The 21,183-nt window shown below is 43.7% G+C and overlaps 1 protein-coding gene across 2 annotated transcripts in view; it reads right to left on the reverse strand.

The window, feature by feature from the left end:
- Positions 1 to 21,183, reverse strand: part of LOC137347289 (E3 ubiquitin-protein ligase HECW1-like) — a 630,030-nt gene that overhangs the window by 466,027 nt on the left and 142,820 nt on the right. For both annotated transcript variants that reach the window (XM_068011682.1, XM_068011674.1), the window contains exon 3: positions 535 to 642. In XM_068011682.1, coding sequence (XP_067867783.1) covers positions 535 to 642 — 108 coding nt within the window. The remainder of the gene's footprint in view (positions 1 to 534; positions 643 to 21,183) is intronic.

The raw sequence follows: 21,183 nt of genomic DNA on the forward strand, positions 1-21,183 counted from the left end.
CACTGAGTTAGCAGAATACTTAAAGGAACAGGCTGCAGCATGTGAGGAAAACCAGGGTTCACCATTAAATCATATGCCCATTGCTAGAGCCACTGTTAAATCACAGAAGACTGCCGCAATCATTTTCAGTTCTGCTCATTGCATTTCTGGCTATGAAGTATCATCATGTCCTGCAGAATCAAAATACTGCATCCCTGCTCTCGCCAAATGAACTGCACACACTCTACATCTCTCCAGTCAAGCGTATATCATTATGAAATATGGACAGCCAAGGGCAACTGATGTAACGAATATGTTATGCAACAATTTTTCTTCTGCTTGATAAAGCCGAACTATCCAATTGCTTTTTTTTTAAAGCAGTACAGCAGAAGAGCATGTACTCTTCATTTTTGTTGTGGCCTATCAGGCACAAGCAATCTAACGACATTTTCTTTACACAAATGGTGCCAATGTACTGAGTGCTCTGTAAACAAGTGAAAAAATAAAGATTATACCCCTTTAAAGTGGTCACCATAGCTAGTCATTTGTACTTACGCTCTACAAAATAGGAACTTGGCTCAATTTTCCAAATGATCTGTCCTCGGTGTGAACCATTAACTCCACGGTTTTTGTAGTCCAGAAAATTTTCAGACAGAACCTCATCTGCAATTGAAAAAAAACACAGAATTTGAAGAGGTATTATACGAAGGTAACATTTCAATTGTTGTGCAAATCATGTATAGTTGGATTAAAGGGGCATTTGAGAATCATGGCAGCTTCAGGTAGAGAATAAACAAATAGAGAATAAAATGATTGCAATACCATAATCTGGTTGATGGATTGAGGTCGCACCAGAATCCATGAAAATTAAATCTGAGCAGTTGACTGGTATAGTTTGAACCCCAAGCTTAGATTACAGCCCATATATTGATATTTATAATATACATTGACTTGATAGCATGTGGGGGTGGGAAGTTATCTTGTTTTTAAGTCAGGTATGAGAGTGCTTAGTGATGAGGTGCTGACTGTGTGCTCTGTTTCCTCAATGACTTATATTGAAAAATAATCTTTGGTTGATCACCAGCAAGTTCCTTGCCCAGCCTACAAAATAACCAAACAACTTGCAGCACTTATCTTTCTGTAAGCTTAGGTACCAGTTACAGTTCAAATAATATTTTTTCAATCTTTCAAAACTATTTATACATTATGAAATGATTTTTCCCTTCTCTGATTTTCTCTTCATACTATCTTTTCTGGACATCAGTGACATATACCATAGTCTAGTTCCACAAGTGATAGTAGGCTAGGCTACCTCACTCAAACAAACAGTCATTCTTCCCATAATAAAAGCAAAATACTGCGGATGCTGGAAATCTGAAATAAAAAGAAGAAATGCTGGAATCACTCAGCAGGTCTGGCAGCATCTGTGGAAAGAGAAGCAGAGTTAACGTTTCGGGTCAGTGACCCTTCTTCGGAACTGACAAATATAAGAAAAGTCACAGATTATAAGCAAGTGAGGTGGGGGTGGGGCAAGAGATAACAAAGGAGAAGGTGTAGATTGGACCAGGCCACATAGCTGACCAAAAGGTCACGGAGCAAAGGCAAACAATATGTTAATGGTGTGTTGAAAGACAAAGCATTAGTACAGATTAGGTGTAAATACACCTAATCTGTACTAATGCTTTGTCTTTCAACACACCATTAACACACCATTAACATATTGTTTGCCCCCCGACGGGTCCCAACGACATGTCACTTCTCTTTCCACAGATGCTGCCAGACCTGCTGAGTGATTCCAGCATTTCTTGTTTTTAAGTCATTCTTCCCATCTGCGCTTGGACAGTGACCAGTGATTAACTACTCAGTCATGAGAATTAACGCAACTGAGTATAACTCTGTCCTCACCCAACATCCATGCTCTCACTTCCAGCAAAGGTCAGTAGGTAGTAGAGGTGTGCAAAGGAAACCTGACCCAAGTCCGAATGCTGAACCCGGATGCCCGACCCGAACCTGTCACATGCCGTCGGATCCCGTCGGGGTCAGGTTGGGTAGCAGGCCTTTACCCATGTACTGATGTAAAGGCCTGCCACCCGACCCGACCCCGACGGGTCCCAACGACATGTCAGGTTCGGGTCGGGTGGGGTCGGACTTTCGGGTCCAGAATTCGGGCTCGCGCGGGTTTCCTTTGCACACCTCCAGTAGGTAGTGATCAAGAACAGGAACTCTGGTTTGTTCTTTTCTTTAATCCAAGGATCCTAAGGCATCCTCACCACCAACGTTCCCTCTTTTTTTTGTAGTGCGCAGGCTAGTCACTCCTGTGCGGGGGTCCTTTCTACTTTTTTTTTTGCGCAGTCATGCACGTGTGGTAACTCAAAGGACCTGATGAAGGGTCACCGACGTGAAACATTAACTCTGTTTCTCTCTCCACAAGTGCTGCCAGACCTGCTGAATATTTCCAGCATTTTCTGTTTTGATTTCAGATTTCCAGCATTTGCAGTATTTTGCTTGAGTAACTTAAAGAAGCCAACTTGTGTTCCGACTAAGCAGGAAATTCTGGGTTGATGTGCAGCTGCATGGCTTAGAGGTAACATTACTCACCACTATTCCAACTGATTCAGCACAACCCAAGGATTCCTTCCTTATCTCCATGGCACAGTTGTACAGCGATAAGCCCATTAATGATGGCATATGGATATATTTTTTAAAAATTAAGTGTGGTAGTTCCAAGTAAGGCTGAATATGTTCTTTGGAATGTGATGTGCAGATGCAGACTGGAATTATATGACTGATGCCCTTTGCAGTGGAAGTCATCTGCAAAGCAGTTCTGTGCACTCAGCCTGTCCAGCTAATTTTTGTTAGGAAAGCATGGGGTACAGAGGGGGGAGGGCGATGTCCACCCTCGCCAAGATTTAAAAGATACCTTACAAAATTTCAAAAATTCTCTACTGATTCAACAGACAACTTCGGCATTTTGACACCTGAGTGATGGTAACTTTGAAGCATTGTGAGATGGGCTTCTCGATGGGGTTACACACCCTCTAGAAAAGACTGACTCACTTTTATGAGCTCACGAGTTAAATTAGAATCTCATCAGTTATGCACCCGATAAAGGCCACAACAAATCTTTACCCCAAGGTTCGAATTAGCTACATGAAAGCCATGTTGTTACAGCCTAGTGGGTAAAATTACATCCGACAAGCAAAAAAAAGGGTTAAGCTTTTTTTTGTAAAGAATTCAACAGCATTTGCAACAAACTTCAGTTACAGGTAAGCTTGCTGGAAGGAGTTATTAGAGATGTGCTGTATGATTACTTGGAAAGAGCAAAGGTTATTAAAGAATACCAACAGTTTTTGAAAATGGAGTTCTCAGTAACTTGATCAAATTTTTGATGAGGCAATGCTAATACCCTGGTTGACATTGTGCACTTTGATTTCATAACAGCCTTTGATAAACTGCTGCATAAAGGGCTGTTAAATATGGTTCTATCCTGTGAGGGTAGATGTCAGTTTTTAAGCTACATAGTGAAATTATTGCATTTGCATCAGCAGAGCTCTGTTATTAATAGTAGCAGTTCTGTGTGGGATGAAGTTACTAGTAGAGTTCTGCAGGTATCAGTATTAAGATTGTTGTTCTTTACTATCTTTACCAATGACATGGATGAAGATATCAGTAGTTTGATCCCTAATTTTGCTGATGTCACAAAGATGTGTGTGGGAGTTGGACTTTAGATTAAATACATAGATTGCACACTGATTGAGATACACTAAGGTGACAGGCCAACGTGCAGCAGATGTTCTTCAATGTGGATGAACGCTGTGTGATGCAATTATGCAGGTATAATTTCAGGCATGTAGTATTACCCATTTAAGGTTGTGGGGCAGGAGAAGAACCTAAGGGTAATAGTTCATAAAATATTGAAGGCCCATGAGCAATATCATGAGGCTGCAGCGAAAGTAAATAGAGTGTTAAGAGTTCATAGAGTCCAAAGGACAGAGACTTGAATGTATATGGACGACAACTGGTTTTGTCATTAAACTGGCTGGACCACTGAAAGCACTATTGGGTCCTGCTTTCCAATATCAAAACTGCTCACTATTCCAGGATTATCCTGAAATACAAAGATAACCACTGGCTTCTCTTCTTTACTATAAACTGTCCTCTTAAACCCCTTCCCTCTGCCTCCTCCACCCTCACCTCCAACAATAAAGAACAAACAACAGTACAGCACAGGAACAGGACATTCGGCCCTCCAAGCCTACGCCGATCTTGATGCCTGCCTAAACTAAAACCTTCTGCGCCTCCGGGGACCGTATCCCTCTATTCACATCCTATTCATGTATTTGTCAAGATGCCTCTTAAACGACTCTATGGTACCTGCTTCCACCATCTCCCCCGGCAGCAAGTTCCAGGCACTCACCACCCTCTGTGTAAAGAACTTGCCTTGCACATCCCCTCTAAACTTTGCCCCTCGCACCTTAAACCTATGCCCCCTAGTAACTGACTCTTCCACCCTGGGAAAAAGCTTCTGACTATCCACTCTGTCCATGCCACTCATAACTTTGTAAACCTCTATCATGTCGCCCCTCCACCTCTGTCGTTCCAGTGAAAACAATCCGAGTTTATCCAACCTCTCCTCATAGCTAATGCTCTCCAGACCAGGCAACATCCTGGTAAACCTCTTCTGTACCCTCTCCAAAGCCTCCATGTCCTTCTGGTAGTGTGGCGACCAGAATTGCATGCAATATTCTAAGTGTGGCCTAACTAAAGTTCTGTACAGCTGCAACATGACTTGCCAATTTATATACTCTATGCCCCGACCGATGAAGGAAAGCATGTCGTATGCCTTCTTGACTACCTTATCCACTTGCGTTGCCACTTTCAGTGACCTGTGGACCTGTACGCCCAGATCTCTCTGCCTGTCAATACTCCTAAGGGTTCTGCCATTTACTGTATACTTCCCACCTGCATTAGACCTTCCAAAATGCATTACCTCACATTTGTCCGGATTAAACTCCATCTGCCATTTCTCCGCCCAAGTCTCCAACCGATCTATATCCTGCTGTATCCTTTGACAATCCTCATCACTATCTGCAACTCCACCAACCTTTGTGTCGTCCGCAAACTTACTAATCAGACCAGCTACATTTTCCTCCAAATCATTTATATATACTACAAAGAGCAAAGGTCCCAGCACTGATCCCTGCGGAACACCACTAGTCACATCCCTCCATTCAGAAAAGCACCCTTCCACTGCTACCCTCTGTCTTCTGTGTCTGAGCCAGTTCTGTATCCATCTTGCCAGTTCACCTCTGATCCAGTGTGACTTCACCTTTTGTACCAGTCTGCCATGAGGGACCTTGTCAAAGGCTTTACTGAAGTCCATATAGATAACATCCACTGCCCTTCCTTCATCAATCATCTTTGTCACTTCCTCAAAAAACTCAATCAAATTAGTGAGACACGAACACCCCTTCACAAAACCATGCTGCCTCTCGCTAATAAGTTTGTTTGTTTCCAAATGGGAGTAAATCCTGTCCCGAAGAATCCTCTCTAATAATTTCCCTACCACTGATGTAAGGCTCACCGGCCTATAATTTCCTGGATTATCCTTGCTACCCTTCTTAAACAAAGGAACAACATTGGCTATTCTCCAGTCCTCTGGGACCTCACCTGTAGCAAATTCTTCCCTTGCCTCCCTCAGTATTCTGGGGTAGATCCCATCAGGCCCTGGGGACTTATCTACTTTAATGCTTTGCAAGACACCCAACACCACCTCCTTTTTGATAATGAGATGACTGAGACTATCTACACTCCCTTCCCTAGGCTCATCATCCACCAAGTCCTTCTCTTTGGTGAATACTGATGCAAAGTACTCATTTAGTACCTCGCCCATTTCCTCTGGCTCCACACATCGATTCCCTTCCCTGTCCTTGAGTCCTTGAGTGGGCCAACCCTTTCCCTAGTTACCCTCTTGCTCTTTATATACGTATAAAAAGCCTTGGGATTTTCCTTAATCCTGTTTGCCAATGACTTTTCATGACCCCTTTTAGCCCTCCTGATTCCTTGCTTAAGTTCTTTCCTACTGTTTTTATATTCCTCAAGGGATTCGTCTGTTCCTAGCCTTCCAGCCTTAATAAATTACAGCTGCGACATTCCCATTAACAAGTAATGCAACTCCCCCACCCCTTTTACATCCCTCTCTATCCCGCCTGAAGCTTCTAAATCCTGGAACATTTAGCTGCCAATCCTGTCCTTCCCTCAATCAAGTCTCTGTAATAGCAACAATATCATAGTTCCAAGTACTAATCCAAGCTCTAAGTTCATCTGCCTTACCTGTTATACTTCTCGCATTGAAACAAATGCACTTCAGACCACCAGTCCCACTGTGCTCCGCAACATCTCCCTGCCTGCTCTTCCTCTTAGTCTTACTGGCCTTATTTACTAGATCCCCCTCATTTATTTCACTTGCTGTCCTACTGCTCTGGTTCCCAACCCCCTGCCACACGAGTTTAAACCCTCCCGAGTGACGCTAGCAAACCTCGCAGCCAGGATATTTGTGCCCCTCCAGTTTAGATGCAACCCGTCCTTCTTGTACAGGTCCCATCTGTCCCTGAAGAGATCCCAATGGTCCAGATATCTGAAACCCTCCCTTCTGCACCAGCTGTTCAGCCACATGTTCAGCTGCACTATCTTCCTATTTCTAGCCTCACTGGCACGTGGCACAGGGAGTAATCCCAAGATTACAACCCGTGAGGTCCTGTCTTTTAACTTTCTACCTAACTCCCTAAACTCCCCCTGCAGGACCTCGTCACTCTTCCTCCCTATGTCATTGGTACAGATGTGTACTACAACCGCTGGCTGTTCACCTTCCCCCTTCAGAATGCCCCCTGTCCGTTCAGAGACATCCTTGACCCTGGCACCAGGGAGGCAACATACCATCCTGGAGTCTCTTTCACGTCCACAGAAGCGCCTATCTGTGCCCCTGACTATAGAGTCCCCTATAACTATTGCTCTTCTGCGTTTTGTCCCTCCCTGCTGAACAACAGTGCCAGCCGTGGTGCCACTGCTCTGGCTGCTGCTGTTTTCCCCTGATTGGCCATCCCCCCAACAGTATCCAAAATGGTATACTTGTTAGAGAGGGGGATAGCCACAGGGGATTCCTGCACTGACTGCCTGCCCCTTCTAGCGGTCACCCATCTATCTGCCTGCACCTTGGGTGTAACCACTTCTCTAAAACTCCTGTCTATGATGCTTTCTGCCACCTGCATGCTCCTAAGTGCATCCAGTTGCCGCTCCAACAGATCCATGCAGTCTATGAGGAGCTGCAACTGGGTACACTTCCTGCAGATGTAGTCGTCCGGAACGCTATAAGTATATAAGTATTAGGAATTTATGGACTTCTTTGTCACTAAGATTGAGACTACCCATTCACCTGCCTCTGCCACTTCCCTCCCTTCCCCTAACCCCCTGTATCAAACTTTCCCTAAGGATCCCCGCCCTAGCTCTGAACTCACATCTTTCCCAAATTCCTATCTCCCCTCATGCCCTTTCTGAGCTCATCTTTTCCATGAGACCCACCTCCTGGCCACTCGACCCTATTCCTACTAAACTGGTGATGACCTAATTCCCTTCCTGGCCCCCATGTTAACTGATATTATTAACAGTTCCTTCTGCTCAAGTATTGCCCTCTCTCCTTCAGATCTGCCATCAAATCTGCCATCATTGGTCTCCTCAAAAAAGCCACCCTTGATTTCTCTGCCCTTGTAAACTACCGCCCCATCTCCAACCCCACTTTCCTCTCCAAAGTCCTTGAACATGTTGTCACCTTCCAAATCCTTGCCAACTCTCCCATAACACCATGTTTGAATCCTTTCAATCAGGTTTCCGCCCCTGCCACAGTACTGACAAAGAGTTAATCAAAGTCACAAATGGCATCCTATGTAACTGTGACAAAGGTAAACTATCCCTCCTCATCCTTCTTGACCTGTCTACAGCCTTTGATGTGGTTGACTATACTATCCTCTGTCGTCTAGCTGGGTGGGGCTGCCCTCAGCTGGTTCCATTCTTAGCTATGTAATCGTAGCCAGAGAATCACCTGTAATGGCTTCACTTCCCGCTCTTGTACTGTGATCTCTGGTGTCCCCCAAGGATCTATCCTCGGTCCCCTCCTATTTCTCATCTACAAGCTGCTCCTCAGTGACATCATCTGAAAGCACACCATTAGTTTTCAGACGTTTGCTAATGATACCCAGCTCTACCTCACCATCGCCTCTCTCACCCTTCCACTGTCCCTGATTTGTCAGACTGCTTGTCCGACATCCAGTACCGGAAGAGCAGAAATTTCCTCCAACTAAATATTGGGAAGATCAAAGCCATTTTCTTCAGTCCCCGTAACAAACTTCATTTCCTAGCCACCAACTCCAACCCTCTCCCTGACAGCTATCTGAAGCTGGACCAGACTGTTCACAACCTTGATGTTGTTCTTGACTCTAAGATGAGCTTTTTCATTATTCATTTTCATGGAACGTAGGCGCCGCTGGTGATGCCAGCATTTGTTGCCCATCCCTAATTGCCCTTGAGAAAGTGGTGGTGAGATGCCTTCTTGAACTGCTGCACTCCATCTGGTGTAGGTAGGGAGGGTGTTCCAGGATTTTGATCCTGCGACAGTGAAGGAACTGCAATATATTTCCAAGTCAGGATGGTGTGTGACTTGAACGGAAACTTGCAGATGGTGACATTCCCACATGTCTGCTGCCCTTGTCCTTCTAGGTGCAACTACATATTCGCTCCATACCCACTGTATCTATTTCCAATCCTGTAACATTGCCTGACTCTACTTCTGCCTCAGCTCGTCTGCTGATGACATCCTCAGCCATGCCTTTCTCATCTCTGGACTTGACTATTCCAATGCACTCCCATCCAGCCTCCTATCTTCCACTCTTCATAAACTTGAGCTTATCCAAAGCTCTACTGCCCATATCCAAACTGGCACCAAGTTACATTCATCCATTACTCTTATGCTCACTGACCTACATTGGATGCCAGTCTGGCAAATTCTTGATTTTAAAATTCTCATCCTTGTTTACAGATCCCTCCATGGCCTCATCCCTCCCTAGCCCTGTAACTTCCTCCAGTTCTAAAACCCTCCACGATCTCTGCATTCCTCCAAATCTGCCCTCTTGGGCATCTCTGATTTTAATCAATTCACCATTGGTGGCCATGCCTTCAGCTGGTTAGGCCCTAAACTCTGGAATTCCCTCCCTAAATCCTCTTTACCTCTTTTTCCTCCTTTAAGATGCTCCTTAGACCTACCTGATTGACTAAGCTTTTGGACATCTGACCTAATATCTTATGTGGCTAAGTGTCAAATTTTGTTTGATAATGCTCCTGTGAAGTGCCTTTAGACTTTTTACCAAATTAAGGGTGCTATATGTTGTTGTAGATAGGGAATGGAAAGACAATGTGACATCAACTTTAAATTAATAAATATAAAGCTCAGATAGATGCCAGAAAGTATTTCTTTTCACAGCAAATCAACAATCTTTGGGATAAATTGTTGGAACAATGTTAAATATGGAATGGCTATAAGCCTTTAAAAGGGACTCGTACCCTGATGTGCAAACTTCAACAACCTTGTGCCCAAAACAGGCAACATTCTGTTCTCCCATTCATAGGCCCCTATGAAAACTGCGAAAAACTTTCCAATATGTGGACGATATTGCAGCAGTCAAATGCCAAAAGTGGCCAGAGGCCCTGCTCCAGCGGAAGTATGCCATGTTTTCATCCCTCCACATTTTTTTGGTGGGCAGGACCAGATGCAGTAGAACTGACTCATTGAATGAGCAGAACCTTCGCTTTAGTATTCATTTCAAGGAATGATGGTATTGCAAATTATAGGTAGGAGACAGAGTTGGGTAAAAGGATATGTGATCAGATTGGCAGGATGACAAAAGTGGTGTTCCCCAAGGATCTGTCCTGGAGGCCTAACTATTTGCCATATTTATTAATGATTGGAATAAGGAATAGACATTTGTATATCCATGATGACATTAAATTAGGAGGCACAATAAATAGTGCAGATGGGAGCAGGAAGCTGCAAAGCGTCATAGACTAAGTGAGTGGGCATAACTATGGTAAAGGGAGTTCAGTGTGGACAAACATGAGCTCATCCACTTTGAACCCAAGAAAAATAAGTCAGAGTATTTTCTAAATGATGAGAAACTAGGAACTGTCTTGGAGCAACAAAATTTGGGAGTCTAAATACACAAATCATTTAAATTTCATAAACAGGTGCAAAAAGCAATCAAAAAGGCTATTGGAGTGTTGGCCTTTATCTCAAGGAGGCTGGATTACAAAGGGGAGGAAGTTATGTTGCAGTTGTACAGAGCCTTTGGTAGACCCCATCTGGACTACTGTGTTCAGTTTTGGACACTGTACCTCAGTAAGGATATAATGACCTTGGAGGGGGTGCAGGACAGATTCACCAGAATGATACCAGAGCTTAGAGGGTTAAATTATGAGGACAGGTTTGAATGTACTCCCTAGAATATGGAAGATTGAGGGGTGATTGGACCGAGGTGTTTAAAATGTTAAAAGAATTCAATAAGGTAGATACAGAGAACCCCTATCAAATCTCCTCTCTAAGGAGAACAACCCCAGCTTCTCCAGTCTATCCACATAACTGAAGTCCCTAATCCCTGGAACTATTCTCGTAAATCTTTTCTGCGCACACTCTCATGCCTTCACATCCTTCCTAAAGTGCAGTGCCCTGAATTGGACACAAATCTCCAGTTGAGGCCAAACATTCACAACTCTCCAGTCCTCAGGCATCACTCCTGTATCTAAGGAGGCTTGGAAGATTATGGCTAATGCATCTGCAATTTCCTCCCTTGCTTCCTTCAGGATCTTTGGATGCATCCCATCCGGTCCTGGTAACTTATCAACTTTAAGTGCAGCCAGCCTTTCTAATGCCTCCTCTTTATCATTTTTCAGCCCATCCAGTATCTCAACTACCTCCTTTTTCACTATGATATTGGCAGCATCTTCTTCTTTGGCAAAGACAAATGCGAAATATTCATTTAGTACCTCAGTCTCCATGTGTAGATCACGTTTTTGATCCCTAATCAGGCCCACCCTTCCTTCTGCTATCCTTTTACTATTTATATGTTTATAGAAGATGTTTGAATTCTCTTTTATGTTAGCTGCCAGTCTCTTCTCATGCCCTCTCTTTGCTTCTCTTATTTCTTTTTTCGCTTCCTCCCTGAGCTTTTTAGATTCAACCTGGTTCTCACTTGTATTTTCAATCTGACATCTGTCATATGTCCCCTTTTCCTGCTTCATCTTATTCTGTATCTCTTTTGCCATCTAGGGATCTCTGGCTTTGTTTGCCCTATCTTTCGCCCTTGTGGGAATATACCTCGACTGTACCTGAACCATCTCATCTTTAAAGAAAGGAAGAATAGCATTTATATTGTGCTTTTCATAACCACCAGACATCTCAAAGCACTTTACAGCCAATGAGGTACTTTTGAAGAGTAGTCATAGTTGTAGGAAATGTGGCAGCTAATTTGCACACAGAAAGCTCCCCCAAACAGCAATGTGAGAATGATCAGGTAATCTGTTTCTTTGATGTTGATTGAAGGATAAATATTGCTGAGGACACCAGGGAGAACTCCCCTGCTCTTCTTCAAAATAATGCCCTGGGATCTTTGATGTTCACCTGAGAAGGCAGACGAGACCTTGATTTAACATCTCATCCAAAAGACTGCACCTCTGGCACTGCAGCATTCCCTCAGTACTGCACTGGGGTGTCAGCCTTGACTTGTATGCTCAGATCCTGGAGTGGGGCTTGAACCCACCAAGAGTGCTGCTCACTGTGCCACAGCTAACACAAAGGCAGCCTGTTGTTCTGTTACAGTTTTGCCTGCCAATCTTTCATTCTAATTTACCTGGGCCAGATCTGTTCTCACCCCACTGAAATTAGCCCTCTTCCAATTAAGTATTTGTCGGGTAGATTGCTCCATGTCCTTTTTCATTGCTAACCTAAATGTTATGGAACTATGATCATTGTTCCCTAAATGTTTCCCTACTGATACTTGATCCACCTCATTCTCCAGAACCAGATCCAGCAATGCCTCCCTCCTCATGGGGCCAGAAACATAGTGATCATAAAAATTCTCCTAGTCACACTTCTTGCCCCTCTTTGCGCTATACACTATTACCATCCCTGTTCATATTAGAATAATAAGTCCCGCATTATCACTGCTCTACAGTTTTTGCACGCACCTCTCTGTAATTTCACTGCAAATTTGCTCCTCTATATCTTTCCTGCTAGTTGGTGGTGGGTATATGGAGTTAGGTTGCAGCTCAACCATGATCTCATTGAATGGCAGAACAGGTTTGAGGGGCTAAATGGCCTACTCCTGTTGCCATGTTTCAAAATTAATCCATTGGTTGCAAAGCACTTTCGAGTGTGCTAAAGATGTGATGAGAAGCTACATGAATAAGAGTTCATTTTAAAATAGCAGCCAAATAAAACTCTCCATCATTAAGCCCTAAAGAGTGGGAAGGTTTCATCTCAAGTTGGTACTAAGATCTCAGTTGGTGAGTGATCTTAGTGTCCGTGTATTAGGGAAGAGAAATCAGTTTGTGATCCTGCTCGTGAACACTTTATAGTAGGCCTTGCAATGTGGATGAAGGATTGGGCTTGTCTGGATGTCCACTACAGTCACATAGCCTGTTGCACTCCATCAGTGCCTACACATGAGTAAGAGTCAGTTGAGTGACCACTGCCAGTACAACTCAACCCCAGTGATCGAGTTGACGCTTCCAGGAAAGTTGGAATGCTTTCATCCTATCTTTCCTCTTTCAGATGTTAATATTTCCAACAGTTTGCGCTAGAAATTGGATAGCCCGTTATTCGGGCACGGGGGGCTGCAATTCACTCTCCTCTCCTAAATGCGGCTTCTGCGCTCAGTGGGGTGGCCAGGCAGTGTTATTTGGAAACCACGTGATGCAGCCAGCCTTCCCTTCTTAAAGGCTGTCATGCAGGCCCCGACCTGCCAAGAATGAGGCACATTAATTTCACCACCTACCCTACCCTACTAGCCTACTTAGGAAGTTTTAAATTGTAGAGACAGAGTTTGAACTGGCAGAAAGCTGTTTGTTCCTGGATTGAAAAAACCTCTCCTGTCTGCTCCCATCTCTCACGGAACTCCAAAAACCAACTGAAGACACAGAACCCCAAGAGAGAAAAGTTTCCTACAGTGAACAAGGTTTAAGAATAATACTGGGCCCCAACTAAAAGCAAGATCTACCTACAAACCAGGACTCTAAAGTGAGCTCGAAGACCTGTAACAAAAACTCTTCAGATATTGCCTCAAACCTTTCCACTTTATTTCTTTTCTGTCTCTATTCGCATGTGTGTATCGTGTATGCATGCTAGCGTGGGCGCTTCGTGTATCTGTAGGCGTCAACCGAATTAGAGTTTAAGTTTAATAAAATTTCACCTTTCTTCTTTAAACCTAAGATAGCCTGTTTGTGCTCGTTTCTTTGCCTTATAATTGGAAAGCAGTGAACAAGGATTCACCAAGGGGGAGCTAAAAACAGTGTGTTTAAAAATAAACCCTGTAACAGTAAGGCCAGGTGAAGGCTGAAAGGGAACCCTAGACCTCTTTCTCACCTGGTCGTAACAAAAGCAGATTCCCTATTAAAGGGAAGACACACTGCTGAAGTGAAGGCTGCTGGTCAGTGGGAACGGAAGATTACACGTGCAGGGAAATGGCTCAGAAGGCAAGGGAGAAGTAGTGGACCAAGATAAATACCTGCAGTTATATATTGCTTTTCCGTGTCATTAAAATATTTTAAACTTTGACCCAAGTTGGAGTAGATCTTGACCTTAAGTGATGGTGCAAAATTGGTGATAATGAGTCAAGAGCCCTTTTACATCTCTCCCGATTTCTATTTCCACTGAATCCAATAGAAATGAAAATCAGGAGAGATGCAATCTCACTAGCACCCGTTACATCATTGCAGAAAGTCAAACTGACCCACTACTTATGTACTTTTGTGGAAGTGCACTGCAAAAAAAAATCAGGTGAAAAATGTCACATAAACATCATTATTTGTCCTGGTCAGTTATGTAGGCAAATATGGCAGCCATTTTATACCAGCAACATCAGTTAATTAATTAGCTATCTTGCTGTTACTGGTTGAGTATAGAACACTAGCTCAATGGAGCTCCCTGCTCTTACTGAAATATTGCCATGTGCTCTTTAACAACCAGCTGTAAATAAATCAAGGCCTTGTCTTAAGATGCTATGTAAAAGGATATCACCTCTGACAATGCAGCACTCCCACAGTACTGCACAATGCAGTTAACCTCACAGCTGAGTTTAATTCCTGGTATGCGGCTTGAAGTCACAACCTTCTAACTCAGAGGTAAGAGTGATATCAAATGAGTCTAGTTAACACATAGAAGACTCTCAATTTCATTTTCTGTATGTTTCGAGTGAACTGATTTGAGCCAGGCCATCAATAGGGGAACAACTCACTTCAAAATTCCTCACTTTTAGCAGCTAAGAAAAGCCAATAGTCTATAAAGGAGGGATTTCCTTCCTTTGATGACTCAAGTAATTGGCAAAAGGACCAAAGGTGAGAAGCAAATTTTCTTTCATGCAGAATGTTATGATCTGGAATGCAATGCCTGAAAGGTTGGTGGAAGCAGTTTCAATAACAACTTTTAAAAGGGAATTGGATAAATTCTTGAAAATTCACAGTGCTATGGAGATAGGGCAGGGTCGTGGGACGAATTGGACAGCTCTTTCAAAGAGCCAAGACAGGCACAATGGGCAAATTGCCTCTTTCTGTGCTCTCTGATTCTGTGAGTTGGTAAGTTTCAGTCTCATACTAACCCACAGGAGTTCAGAACAGCCGCAGGTTCAAGTCCTGTGCTGGAGAGTTCCTTGCTGGTTCTTCCAATTGGCCTCCGTAACTTTAGAGGAAACTCATTTGCATGTCTGTTCAGGGTTTCTGCTAATCTTCCACCAGCTAATCATTGAACCTCTGCAGGGGCATCAATGCAGGAGCAACAATTGACCTGAGCACCATGGGCACAGGAAGAAGAAAATTTACCAAGTTCTTGTCCCTGATTCTTATCTTGTGATCCCTTCTCAGACATTCACACTGTGTGGGCAATGGGAGCAGGAAGCGTCAGGACAGGTATTTACATCCCGAAAATCAAATACCTTGGACAGACTCAAGTGGAATGACCTCACGGGCAAAGTAATAGAGGAATATTTGTACTCAACAATTGGGGGAGACGGTGGCATACTGGCAATGCACTGGACCAGTAATCCAGAGGCCCAGAATAATACTCTGGAGACAAGGGTTCAAATCCCATCATGGCAACTGGTGAAATTTAAATTCAATTAATTAATTAATTCAATTAATTTAAAAAAATCTAGTCTCAGTAATGGTGACCATGAAATTGTCATAAATACCCATCTGGTTCACTAATGCCCCTTTGTGATTCCAGACCCACAGCAATGTGGTTGACTCTTAAATACCCTCTGAAATGGCCAAGCAAGCCATTCCATGTACAAAACTGCTACACAAAATTTCCAATACACCCGGTATCAACCTAAGCACTGGAAACGACAACAGTAAACTCAGCCTTGTTGACCCTGCAACGCCCTCCTTACTAATATCTGGGGACTTGTGCCAAAATTAGGAAAGCTGTTCCAAAGTCGAGTCAAGCAACAGCCTGACATCATCGTAGTCACAGAAACTATACCTTACATCCAATGTCCCAGACACCACCATCACCATTCCTGGGTATGTCCTGTCCCACCGGCAGGACAGTGGTATACAGTCCGGACGGAGTTGCCATGGGAGTCCTCAACATTGACTCCGAACCCCATGAAGTCCCATGGCATCAGGTCAAACATGGGCAAGGAAACTTCCTGCTGATTACCACCTACCCCCCTCCCTCAGCTGATGAATCAGTACTCCTCCATGTTGAACACCACTTGGAAGAAATACTGAGGGTGGTAAGGGAACAGAATATACTCTTGGTGGGGGACTTCAATGTCCATCACCAAGATTGGCTCGGTAGCACCTCTTCTGGCCGAATCCTGAAGGTCATATCTGGCAGATTGGGCCTGCAGCAGGTGGGGAGGGAATCACCAAGAGGGAGAAACCCACTAGACCTTGTCCTCACCAATCTACCTGTCACAGATGCATCTGTCCATGCCAGTATTGGTAAGAGTGATAACTGCACAGTCCTTGTGGAAACAATGTCCCATCTTCACGCTGAGAATACCGTCCACCGTGTTGTGTGGCTCTACCACTGTACTAAATGGGATAGCTTCAGAACAGACCTGGCAGCTCAAAACTGGGCATCCAGGAGGCACTGTGGACCAGCAGCAGCAGAATTGTATTCCACCATAATCTACACCTCATGGCCCGGCACATCCTCCACTGGAGAGCATGTCAAGAACAGCACCTAGCATACCTAAAAATGAGGTGTCAACCTAGTGAAGCTACAACATAGGGCTACTTGAATGCCAAACAGCGGAAGCAGCATACAATAAACAGAGCTAAGCAATCCCACAACTAACGGATCAGATCAAAGCTCTGCAGTCCTGCCACATTCAGTTGTGAATGATGGTGGACAATTAAACAACTAACAGGAGGAGGAGGTTCCACAAGTATCCCCATCGATAATGATGGAGGAGCCCAGCATGTCAGTGCAAAAGACAAGGCTGAAATATTTGCAACCATCTTCAGCCAGAAGTGCCGAGTGGATGATCCATTCAGCCTCCTCCTGAGGTCTCCATCATCACCGATGCCAGTCTTCAGCCAATTCGATTCACTCCATGTGATATCAAGAAATGGCTGAAGGCATTGGATACTGTAAAGGCTATGGGTCATGATAACAACCCAGCTATAGTACTGAAGACTTGTGCTGCAGAACCTGCCACACCCCTAGCCAAGCTGTTCCAGTACAGCTACAACACTGGCATCTACTTGAGAATGTGGAAAATTGCCCAGGTATGTCCTGTCCACAAAAAGCAGGACAAAATCAAATCTGGCCAATTGCGCGCAACCACCCCCCACCACCCCCCCCCCCCCCCCCACCCCACCCCCATCAGTTTACTCTTGATCATCAGCAAAGTGATGGAAGGTGTCGTCGACAGCGCTATCAAGCATCATTTAACCTGCTCACTGACGCTCAGTTTGTATTCCGCCAGAGCCACTCAGCTCCTGACCTCATTACAGCCTTGGTCCAAATGTAGACAAAAGAGCTGAACTCAAGAGGTGAGGTAAGAGTGGTTGCCCATGATATCAAAGAAGCATTTGACCGAGTGTGGCATCAAGGAGCCCTAGCCAAATTGAAGTCAAGGGGAATTGGGGAAAAACTCTCCACTGGTTGGAATCATACCTAGCACAAAGGAAAATGGCTGTGGTTGTTGGAGGCCAATCATCTCAGCCCCAGGACATTGCTGCAGGAGTTGCTCAGGGTAGTGTCCTAGGCCCAACCATCTCCAGCTGCTTTATCAATGACCTTCCCTCCATTATAAGGTCAGAAATGAGAACCTAACCATTCCCCCTTGACATTCAATAGCATTACCATTGCTGAATCCCTGACTATCAACATCCTGGGGTTGCCATTGCCCAGAAACTGAACTGGAGCAGCCACCTAAATATTGTCACTACAAAAGTATGTCAGAGTTTGGGAATTCTGCAGCGAGTAACCTACCTCCCAACTCCCCAAAGCCTGCCACCACCTACAAGGCACAAGGTCTACTCTCCACTTGCCCGGATGAGTGCAGCTCTAGCAACACTCAAGAAGCTCGACATCATCCAGGACAAAGCAGCCTGCTTAACTGGCACTGCATCCACCACCTTAAACATTCACTCCCTCCATCACCAATGTGCAGTGGCAGCAGTGTGTACCATATACAAGATGCACTGCAGCAACTCACCACGCCTCCTTCGACAGCACCTTCCAAACCCACCACCTCTTCCACCTAGAAGGACAAAGGCAGAAGACGCATGGGAACACCACAAAGCCACTCACCATTCTGACTTCAAAATATGTTGCTGTTCCTTGACTGTCGCTGGATCAAAATCCTGGAACTCCCTCCCCAACAGTACCATAGCTGTACCCGCACCAAAGGGACTGTAGCGGTTCAAGAAGGCAGCTCACCACCACCTTCTCAAGGGAAATTAGGGATGGGCAACAAATGCTGGCCTTGTCTGCGAAGCCCACATTCAATGAAAGAATTTAAAAAGTCACTATATTTAATAGTGGAAAATTGAGGGAAAGAAAGAAGAAACTATTTGGAGTAATTTCAACAGTGAAGGGAGTATTCAAGTTTGGCAGGTCACAACATGGGTGGTAACAGATCACCTGCCCATTATCTACCACTACTGCCAATATTGCACACCTATCAAAACTGAAATTTACCCAATTGTTGCTCACCACCATGGTGCATTAGGTGTCAGGGATTTTTCATCTTGCAGGGTTTTATAGTCAATAAATGCAATGCCTTTAAGGCATGATTGAATCATGCTCTTAATCGTCCAGCCTTTCCACAAATAGGTATGGCAGTGTCCATTAAACACTGCAGTACTGAGCTCACAGCTGCTTGAAGAGATTTGACCATAACATTCCATCAGTAAAATATTGGTTTCATAGTTAAGCAGAATATCCATCTATTTTCATTTGATGATGCCAAAATTCTTGACCGTAAAACAATTGAAGAGGTAACGGCTGTGAGTTATGAATGTTTCATACGTGCTTTTATTATTTAATGTCTTGGCTATAACTATGAACATTTTTGAGCTGCATTTTTCCATGAATAATATCAATGACATAACATAAAACAAGTTAGAGTACATATGAACAAAAGAACTAGCAGGAGGAGTAAGCCATTCAGCCCCTCAAGCCTACTCCACCATTCCATAAGATCATGGCTGATCTGTTTGTGGACTCAACTCCACTTTCCTGTCTACCACCGATACCCTTTGACTCCCTAGTTGCTCAAGAATCTGTCTACCTCTGCCTTAAAAACATTCAATAACCCAGCCTCCACCGCCATCCGAGGAAAAGAGTTCCACAGACTCACAACCCTCTGAGAGAAAAAAAATTCTCCTCACCTCTATCTTAAATGAATAATACGGGACAAAATTAATCGTCACATGGAGAAATGCGGGTTAATTAGGGAAAGCGAGCATGGATTTCTTATGGAAAAATCATGTTTAACTAACTTGCTGGAGTTTTTTGAGGAGGCAACAGAGAGGGTTGGTGAGGGCATTGGAGAGAGTACAGAAGAGATTCACAAGAATGGTTCCAGGGATGAGGAATTTCAGCTATGAAGATAGATTGGAGAATTTTCTACCTCATGACTATGTTACATATGTTTTTATGACAACATTATTGAGTACTCACAGGGTAATAAATAAAACTACAACATTTTAATTTTAATGGCTTATTTGGTGGTTGTTGTGCATAATTCTGACACAAATAAATTCATACAGACTTTAACCATAATTTTCTACACATGACTCTGTATGAATGCCCAAGTAATTTTATAATGACCTCCTTGGCATATTGCTTTAAACTGTCTCCATTTATTCAGAGTAACATGCTGCTTTAATCCATTTGCAGTACATTACTTACAAACACTGATGTAAAAGTTCTAAATAAAATATAGTATCTAAGACTTCACCTCTCAGAACAAGAATCATTTCAGTGGAAACCAGTACCCAAATTGTAATTGACATTCATTTTATTATATACTATGAACCAGCTTTCAACTGTGCATAATTTTCTTTTGGCCATAGAGTGCAGGACCATTTTATCTAGAAACTAGTTCCAAATGAGTGAAATGTTCAGCACTTCAAGGCTAAGAAGCAATAGGACAGAGCACAGAGCACCAAGAGAGAGGCTTGAGATTTAAACAGAGCAGAGGAGGCAGAATTGGCAGAGCACAAAAATCAAACACCGAGGGAATTTGAAAAAGTGACGTCACAGGAGGAGGGAGACATCACCCCTGTTATGGATGGGAGGGGGGAGGGCACAGAGGGTGGTGGTGGGAAGATGGTGTGGATGACTTCCTCTTTTCACCTCTCAATTGACTGTAGGCAGTGTATTTTTTAAATATTGTTTTAGTCCCTGGGTTTTTTGTGGTCAAATAAACAAACAAATAACAGGTTTTCTCGCAGGATTAAAAGGTAAATTATTTATTAAACAATACCCGAAAAATATTTGCAACCTCACGCACTCACATGTACACATATGCTCACACGCAAGAAGTGACAGCGATTAGATGATAGCATGCATTTAAGTCTGATTGTTGTAAAAGAGTTCACTTTGAAACTTTTTGGTTTTCTGGGAGAAATGTTTTTAACAGCGGTGCAGGCCTGGTGTTCCTTTTCTTGAATCTGAAGTATTGAAGATTCTTCTGGTTAAGATTCAGTCAAAGTCAATGGTGAGAATCTTTGTATAATTTCGCAGCAGGGGAGTTTTTAAGGTCACCTTATAGTCTCTGCCTCTGTAGTTTAAAAATGTTACAGGCAGGATCTTCATCTTGGCTGGAATGGATCTCTCAGCTTTCCTGGCTGGCTGGCTTTCTGTCTCTGTCTTTCACAGAGCTCTTTTTTAAAGCAAAAAACCTTATCAGGCTTGGTTTCGGTCAGGTGACAATAGATGTTCTCCCCAGTGTGTTCATACAATGTCTTTGAATGTGTGGCCATTGTTACACAATGGGGTTTGAATACGGCTTATCTTGATAAAGCGGTGTAATGTCTCACCTATTATCTTGGCTTTGAGTCTGGAGTCAGCTATTCTGTGACCTTGTCCTATTCACACCTGCTCCTTTGTTATCTCTTGCCCCACCCCCGCTTTACTTGCTTATAACCTTTCACATTTCCAATATTTGCTAGTTCTGATGAAGGGTCACTGACCTGAAACGTTAACTCTGCTTCTCTCTCCACAGATGCTGCCAGACCTGCTGAGTATTTCCAGCATTTCTTGTTTTTATTTGAAATGTATTAAACTTAAACTCTAATTCGGTTAATGCCTACGGATACACGACGCGCCCAAGCTAGCATGCATACACGATACACACATGCAGATAGAGACAGAACAGGGCTGAAGAAATAAAGTGGAAAAGTCTGAGGCAACCTCTGAAGAGG

Source organism: Heterodontus francisci, chromosome 2 (assembly GCF_036365525.1).
Source record: "Heterodontus francisci isolate sHetFra1 chromosome 2, sHetFra1.hap1, whole genome shotgun sequence".
Taxonomy (NCBI): domain Eukaryota; kingdom Metazoa; phylum Chordata; class Chondrichthyes; order Heterodontiformes; family Heterodontidae; genus Heterodontus; species Heterodontus francisci.